Genomic DNA, 8,799 nt, shown 5'->3' with positions numbered 1-8,799 from the left:
CTGCAGCTCGGCCACATGCAGGAGGTCGCCAGGGAACTCGAGTGTCCCCAAGCGCCGCACTTTTACCTGCCTCATCACGGAGTAATGAAGGGCACGGGCGCCTCCGCAAAATTGAGGGTGGTCTTCAACGGGTCCCGACCATCTTCGACCGGCCGCTCGTTGAATGACCTCCTCTCCGCTGGTCCCAAGTTACAGCGCAACCTCATGGACATCTTACTGAGGTGGAGGCGACACAAGTTCGCTTTCCTTACGGACGTGGAAAAGATGTACCGCCAAATCCAGGTGCATCCCGACGACCGGGACTACCAGCGAGTGCTCTGGAGGGACAACCCGGACCAGAGGATCCAGGTGTTCCACCTCACCACCGTCACATACGGACTGACCTGCGCCCCTTTTCTGGCCATCCGCACCCTGCTGCAGCTTGCGGACGACGAAGAGGAGCAATTCCCACGAGGTGCCGCCATCCTGAGGGAAGCCACCTACGTGGACGACATCCTGTCCGGAGCCGATAGCGAGGACGAGGCCCGACAAACCCAGGAGGAACTCGTCGGAATCTGCAGGGCGGGCGGCTTCACGCTAAAAAAGTGGAGCGCCAACAGCACCGCCCTGACCTCGCACCTGCCCGACGAGGACCTTGCCCTGTCCTCCACGTTACCTTGGCAGCCAGAGCTGGGATGCAGTGCCTTGGGGCTGAAGTGGCACACACAGTCTGACACTCTGACCTTCAGTTTCCAGGGCCCTCCGACGTCTCCACTTCCGACACTATCGAAGCGGTATGTGCTGTCCCAGGTGGCAAAATTGTTCGACCCCCTCGGATGGCTGGCACCCGCGACCATCCGAGGGAAAATATTCCTTCAGCAGCTGTGGCAGCACCGCCTCGACTGGGACGAGCAGCTTCCATCGACCGCAGCTGAAACGTGGAGGAAACTTTCCGCCGACGCGGCCAACCTAACGTCGCTGAGGCTCCCACGATGGCTGGGCACGGAGCCAGCTACGACCACTCAGCAACTCCACGTCTTCGTGGACGCCTCCGAACGAGCCTACGCTGCAGCCGCCTACATCCGGACCAGCAACCCACACCGGACACAGGTCACTCTGGTTGCAGCAAAAACAAAGACAGCGCCGCTCCAGAGCCTGTCTCTCCCACGGCTCGAGCTGTGCGCTGCAGTACTGGGGGCCCGACTGCTATCCCACCTACGCCGCGAGATGGGACTGCAGTTCGACACGAGTCACCTCTGGTCAGACTCCACCGTCACCCTCGCATGGCTACACGGTGAACCGACGCGGTGGCGTACTTTTGTCGCCAACAGGGTGGCTGAATTCCACCGAACTGTACCGGACGTCCGCCTACACCACGTCGGCAGCCAGGACAACCCTGCCGACTGTGCCTCGCGAGGCATTCCCGCCAGCCAGCTCGCGAGTCACCCCCTATGGTGGCACGGACCCGCGTGGCTCACCGAACATCCCACGACGTGGGACACGACCTCGCCCACGCTCGACACCACCGAGGAGGAGCGGGCCCCGACGACGACCAGCTTCCACACCCGGATAGCCGACACGGAGCACGAGTCCCTGCTGCATCGTTACTCATCGCTGACCCGACTTTTGAGGGTCACTGCCTGGTGTCTGCGTTGGACGAGACGTCGACCAGCTCCGTCACCAGGAGACGTCTTCCCGATCCTGCATCCAGAGGAGGTGAGCCAAGCGGAGGCGCTCTGGATCAAGATTGTGCAGGGATCGACCTTCGAACGAGAGCTCTCTGCTCTCAACAATGGACAACCTCTTCGACCGTCCAGTGCCCTCCGAGCGACGACCCCGTTCCTCGACAACCAGGGCATTCTACGGGTGGGAGGGAGATTAAAAAACTCCCTGCTCTCCTATGACGAGCAGCACCCCATCATTCTGCCATCAGGATCAAAGTTGACCGAGATGATCGTCGAGCAGCACCACCGACGGACACTGCATGGGGGTGTGCAGTTGACCCTGGCATCCGTCCGCCAACGATTTTGGATACCACAAGGACGCCAAAACGTGAAGAAATGCGTCTCCCGCTGCATCAGATGTCTCCGATGGCGGGCGGCAACCGCCAGCCAATTAATGGGCGACCTACCACTCCACCGGGTCACGCCATCGCGCCCATTCACCCACACAGGCGTGGATTACGCCGGCCCGTTCAAATTAAAAACGGCGCCAGGACGTGGCCACAAATCTATCAAGGGGTATGTGGCCATTTTCGTTTGTTACAGCTCCCGGGCAGTCCATCTCGAAGCTGTGTCGGACTACACCACGGCCGCCTTTCTCGCAGCATTCCGGCGATTCACTGGCCGACGGGGACCATGCGCCTCTGTAACGAGCGACTGCGGCACAAATTTCGTGGGGGCTGACCAGGAACTGCGCCGCATGTTCCGGGCATCGTCCAAGGAAGCAGCTGCCATCGCCGGACAGCTGTCCAAGGAGGGAGTGCGGTGGAAATTCATTCCACCAGGAGCTCCTCACTTCGGCGGGCTATGGGAGGCAGCCGTCTGCTCCGTGAAGCACCATCTCCGTCGCGTCGTCGGCGACAACGCTCACACGTACGAGGAGCTGGCGACGTTCCTCTGCCAGGTGGAGGCGTGCCTGAATTCGCGTCCACTCCAGGCACTGACGGACGACCCAGAGGACCTGACCCCCCTGACGCCGGGACACTTCCTCGTCGGAGGCCCCCTCCTGGCCACCCCGGAGCCCACGCTGCACGACGTCCCTACCTCGCGGCTCTCCCGGTGGCAACAACTCCAACAGCGGGTGGAACATTTTTGGCGACGTTGGTCCGCAGAATACCTGCACCAAATTCAAACGCGAAGGAAGTGGACAACCACCCAGCCATCCCTGGGCGTCGGGGACCTCGTGCTGGTGAAGTCCGAAGCCACCCCCCCCACGAAGTGGCCGCTCGCACGCATCACCGACGTCCACCCTGGAGCCGACGGCCATGTCCGGGTCATCACCGTTAGAACAGCCACCACTTCGTTCACCCGGCCGGTAACAAAAATAGTCCGACTTCTCCAGACCGGAGAGAACCAGGCATAACCTGCCGTCGCGCCGCGCCGTCCGTCGACATTCCCCCGCTTCCGCGATCTGTCCACATTCGGCGATAGCCGAAGGCGGGCGGAATGTTTAAAATCTGCATCGGCGGATTTCTCGTCGCCGTCTTCATTATAATTCGATTCCCCGAATTAACCGTTTAATCCGGGTATTATTGCCACCGACACCGGCGTCGTGCATGAGCGATCACGCATCGGCGTTTTTGCCCGTCGCCGGTAAACACCGTCTTCCTCGCGCGACAACAGTCATCTGTTCGAATTTGTAAACACTGGCTCTCGTGCGATTCTCATGCACGCGCCGCGCGGGCCGTTGGTTGTTTTCCAAACTCCGAAATCCACTGCCTCTACCCTTTGTTCCCATCGCAGCCCCGACCGTTGGGACGCCGTTAGGACGTCCTAACGAACGGGCTGCTCTGCCTCATCCTTGCCTATTTCGAAAATCCCACTCCTCATCCTGCCGAAACCAACGGCCCGCGTTAGTATAAGTAGACCTGCGTTTCCGAAACGGGTCTCCTTTGACTCCTGCTCGTGATCGACTGATCCTTGCATAGCGCTGATTTATTGTCTTTACGATCGACTGATCGCCGTCTAATACAAGTGTCTGCGGGCTTCGCGTTCACTCCTGTACCGTTACTGTTACCGTTCGTGAATATATCTTTTGTTTTCATTATATACTCTCTCGTTCGTCACACTATCCTCCTTCCTTACATATTTCACTTTTCTTTCTCTACTGCACCTTTTCTGAGTCCTTCTGACTCAGCACTTGGCTATATTCCGCAACAATAGGATAGAGGATATAATAGGATAGAGGATAGGATTGGATGGAGGATAGGATACGAAAGAGGATAGGATAGGATAGAGGATAGGATAGGATAGTGGATAGGATAGGATAGAGGATAGGATATGATAGAGGATAGGATAGGATAGAGGATCGGATAGAGGATAGGATAGGATAGAGGATAGGATTGGATAGAGGATCGGATAGAGGATACTATAGGATAGAGGATAGGATAGGATAGAGGATAGTGTAGCATAGAGGATAGGATAGAATAGAGGATAGGATAGGATAGAGGACAGGATAGGATAGAGGATAGGTATGGATAGAGGATAGGATAGAGGATAGGATAGGATAGAGGATAGGATAGGATAGAGGATAGGATAGGATAGAGGATATGATAGGATAGAGGATAGGATAGGATAGAGGATAGGATAGGATAGAGGATAGGATAGGATAGAGGATAGGATAGGATAGAGGATAGGATAGGATAGAGGATAGGATAGGATAGAGGATAGAGGATAGGATAGGATAGAGGATAGGATAGGATAGAGAATAGGATAGGATAGAGGATAGGATAGGATAGAGGATAGGATAGGATAGAGGATAGGGTAGGATAGAGGATAGGATAGGATAGATGATAGGATAGGATAGAGGATAGAGGATAGGATAGGATAGAGGATAGAGGATAGGATAGGATAGAGGATAGAGGATAGGATAGGATAGAGGATAGGATAGGATAGAGGATAGGATAGGATAGAGGATAGGATAGGATAGAGGATAGGATAGGATAGAGGATAGGATAGGATAGAGGATAGGATAGGATAGAGGATAGGATAGGATAGAGGATAGGATAGGATAGAGGATAGGATAGGATAGAGGATAGGATAGGATAGAGGATAGGATAGGATAGAGGATAGGATAGGATAGAGGATAGGATAGGATAGAGGATAGGATAGGATAGAGGATAGGATAGGATAGAGGATAGGATAGGATAGAGGATATAATAGGATATGGGATAGTATAGGATACAGGATAGGATAGGATAGAGGATAGGATAGGATAAAGGATAGGATAGAATAGAGGATAGGATAGGATAAAGGATTGGATAGGATAGAGGATAGGATAGGATAGAATAGGATAGAGGATAGGATAGAGGATAGGATGGAGGATAGGATAGGATAGAGGATCGGATAGAGGATCGGATAGAGGATAGGATAGGATAGAGGATAGGATAGGTAATTGGATAGCATAGAGGGTAGGATAAGGTAGAGGATAGTATAGGATAGAGGATAGGATAGGATGGAGGATAGGATAGGGTAGAGGATAGAATTGGATAGAGGATAGTATAGAGGATAGGATAGGATAGGATAGAGGATAGGATAGGATAGAGGATAGGATAGGAAAGATGATAGGATAGGATAGAGGATAGGATAGGATAGAGGATAGGATAGGATAGAGGATAGGATAGGATAAAGGATAGTATAGGATAGAGGATAGGATAGGATAGAGGATAGGATAGGTAATTGGATAGGATAGAGTATAGGATAAGGTAGAGGATAGGATAGGATAGAGGATATAATAGGATATGGGATAGTGTAGGATACAGGATAGGATAGGATAGAGGATAGGATAGGATAAAGGATAGGATAGAATAGAGGATAGGATAGGATAGAGGATAGGATAGGATAGGATAGAGGATTGGATAGAGGATCGGATAGAAGATAGGATAGGATAGAGGATAGGATAGGATAGAGGATAGTATAGGATAGAGGATAGGATAGAATAAAGGATAGGATAGGATAAAGGAGAGGATAGACGATAGGACAGGATAGGATAGAGAATAGGATAGGATAGAGGATAGGATAGGATAGGATAGAGGATTGGATAGAGGATCGGATAGAAGATAGGATAGGATAGAGGATAGGATAGGATAGAGGATAGTATAGGATAGAGGATAGGATAGAATAGAGGATAGGATAGGATAAAGGATAGGATAGGATAGAGGACAGAATAGGATAGGATAGACGATAGGACAGGATAGGATAGAGAATAGGATAGGATAGAGGATAGGATAGAGGATAGGATAGGATAGAGGATAGTATAGGATAGAGGATAGGATAGGATGGAGGATAGGATAGGATAGAGGATAGGATAGGATAGAGGATATAATAGGATTGAGGAAAGGATAGGATAGGGGATAGGATAGGATAGAGGATAGGATAGGAAAGAGGATAGGATACGATAGAGGATAGGATAGGATAGAGGATAGGATAGGATAGAGGATAGGATAGGATAGAGGATAGGATAGGATAGAGGATAGGATAGGATAGAGGATAGGATAGAGGATAGGATAGGTAATTGGAAAGGATAGAGTATAGGATAAGGTAGAGGATAGGATAGGATAGAGGATATAATAGGATATGGGATAGTATAGGATACAGGATAGGATAGGATAGAGGATAGGATAGGATAAAGGATAGGATAGAATAGAGGATAGGATAGGATAAAGGATTGGATAGGATAGAGGATAGGATAGGATAGAATAGGATAGAGGATAGGATAGAGGATAGGATGGAGGATAGGATAGGATAGAGGATCGGATAGAGGATCGGATAGAGGATAGGATAGGATAGAGGATAGGATAGGTAATTGGATAGCATAGAGGGTAGGATAAGGTAGAGGATAGTATAGGATAGAGGATAGGATAGGATGGAGGATAGGATAGGGTAGAGGATAGAATTGGATAGAGGATAGTATAGAGGATAGGATAGGATAGGATAGAGGATAGGATAGGATAGAGGATAGGATAGGATAGAGGATAGGATAGGATAGAGGATAGGATAGGATAGAGGATAGGATAGGATAGAGGATAGGATAGGATAGAGGATAGGATAGGATAGAGGATAGGATAGGATAGAGCATAGGATAGGATAGAGGATAGGATAGGATAGAGGATAGGATAGGATAGAGGATAGGATAGGATAGAGGATAGGATAGGATAGAGGATAGGATAGGATAGGATACAGGATTGGATAGAGGATCGGATAGAAGATAGGATAGGATAGAGGATAGGATAGGATAGAGGATAGTATAGGATAGAGGATAGGATAGGATAGAGGATAGGATAGGATAGAGGATAGGATAGAGGATAGGATAGGATAGAGGATAGGATAGGATAGAGGATAGGATAGGATAGAGGATAGGATAGGTAATTGGATAGGATAGAGTGTAGGATAAGGTAGAGGATAGGATAGGATAGAGGATATAATAGGATAGAGGATAGGATTGGATGGAGGATAGGATACGAAAGAGGATAGGATAGGATAGAGGATAGGATAGGATAGTGGATAGGATAGGATAGAGGATAGGATATGATAGAGGATAGGATAGGATAGAGGATCGGATAGAGGCTAGGATAGGATAGAAGATAGGATTGGATAGAGGATCGGATAGAGGATACTATAGGATAGAGGATAGGATAGGATAGAGGATAGTGTAGCATAGAGGATAGGATAGAATAGAGGATAGGATAGGATAGAGGACAGGATAGGATAGAGGATAGGTATGGATAGAGGATAGGATAGAGGATAGGATAGGATAGAGGATAGGATAGGATAGAGGATAGGATAGGATAGAGGATATGATAGGATAGAGGATAGGATAGGATAGAGGATAGGATAGGATAGAGGATAGGATAGGATAGAGGATAGGATAGGATAGAGGATAGGATAGGATAGAGGATAGGATAGGATAGAGGATAGAGGATAGGATAGGATAGAGGATAGGATAGGATAGAGAATAGGATAGGATAGAGGATAGGATAGGATAGAGGATAGGATAGGATAGAGGATAGGGTAGGATAGAGGATAGGATAGGATAGATGATAGGATAGGATAGAGGATAGAGGATAGGATAGGATAGAGGATAGAGGATAGGATAGGATAGAGGATAGAGGATAGGATAGGATAGAGGATAGGATAGGATAGAGGATAGGATAGGATAGAGGATAGGATAGGATAGAGGATAGGATAGGATAGAGGATAGGATAGGATAGAGGATAGGATAGGATAGAGGATAGGATAGGATAGAGGATAGGATAGGATAGAGGATAGGATAGGATAGAGGATAGGATAGGATAGAGGATAGGATGGGATAGAGGATAGGATAGGATAGAGGATAGGATAGGATAGAGGATAGTATAGGATAGAGGATAGGATAGGATAGAGGATAGGATAGGATAGAGGATAGGATAGAGGATAGGATAGGTAATTGGATAGGATAGAGTATAGGATAAGGTAGAGGATAGGATAGGATAGAGGATATAATAGGATATGGGATAGTATAGGATACAGGATAGGATAGGATAGAGGATAGGATAGGATAAAGGATAGGATAGAATAGAGGATAGGATAGGATAAAGGATTGGATAGGATAGAGGATAGGATAGGATAGAATAGGATAGAGGATAGGATAGAGGATAGGATGGAGGATAGGATAGGATAGAGGATCGGATAGAGGATCGGATAGAGGATAGGATAGGATAGAGGATAGGATAGGTAATTGGATAGCATAGAGGGTAGGATAAGGTAGAGGATAGTATAGGATAGAGGATAGGATAGGATGGAGGATAGGATAGGGTAGAGGATAGAATTGGATAGAGGATAGTATAGAGGATAGGATAGGATAGGATAGAGGATAGGATAGGATAGAGGATAGGATAGGAAAGATGATAGGATAGGATAGAGGATAGGATAGGATAGAGGATAGGATAGGATAGAGGATAGGATAGGATAAAGGATAGTATAGGATAGAGGATAGGATAGGATAGAGGATAGGATAGGTAATTGGATAGGATAGAGTATAGGATAAGGTAGAGGATAGGATAGGATAGAGGATATAATAGGATATGGGATAGTATAGGATACAGGATAGGATAGGATAGAG

The 8,799-nt window shown here is 48.7% G+C and overlaps 1 protein-coding gene across 1 annotated transcript; it reads left to right on the top strand.

Moving 5' to 3' along the window:
• Window positions 1-15: 15 nt before the first annotated feature.
• On the top strand, window positions 16-3,063 carry LOC143364714 (uncharacterized). The gene has a single exon (XM_076804907.1). The coding sequence runs from the start codon at window positions 16-18 to the stop codon at window positions 3,061-3,063; it is 3,048 nt and encodes a 1,015-aa protein (XP_076661022.1).
• The last annotated feature ends 5,736 nt before the right edge of the window (window positions 3,064-8,799 follow it).

The sequence above is a fragment of the Halictus rubicundus genome, unplaced genomic scaffold, assembly GCF_050948215.1.
Source record: "Halictus rubicundus isolate RS-2024b unplaced genomic scaffold, iyHalRubi1_principal scaffold0883, whole genome shotgun sequence".
Classification (NCBI taxonomy): Eukaryota; Metazoa; Arthropoda; class Insecta; order Hymenoptera; family Halictidae; genus Halictus; species Halictus rubicundus.
The sequence above is the reverse complement of the archived record's forward strand: the minus strand, read 5'-3'. Positions and strand labels throughout refer to the sequence as shown.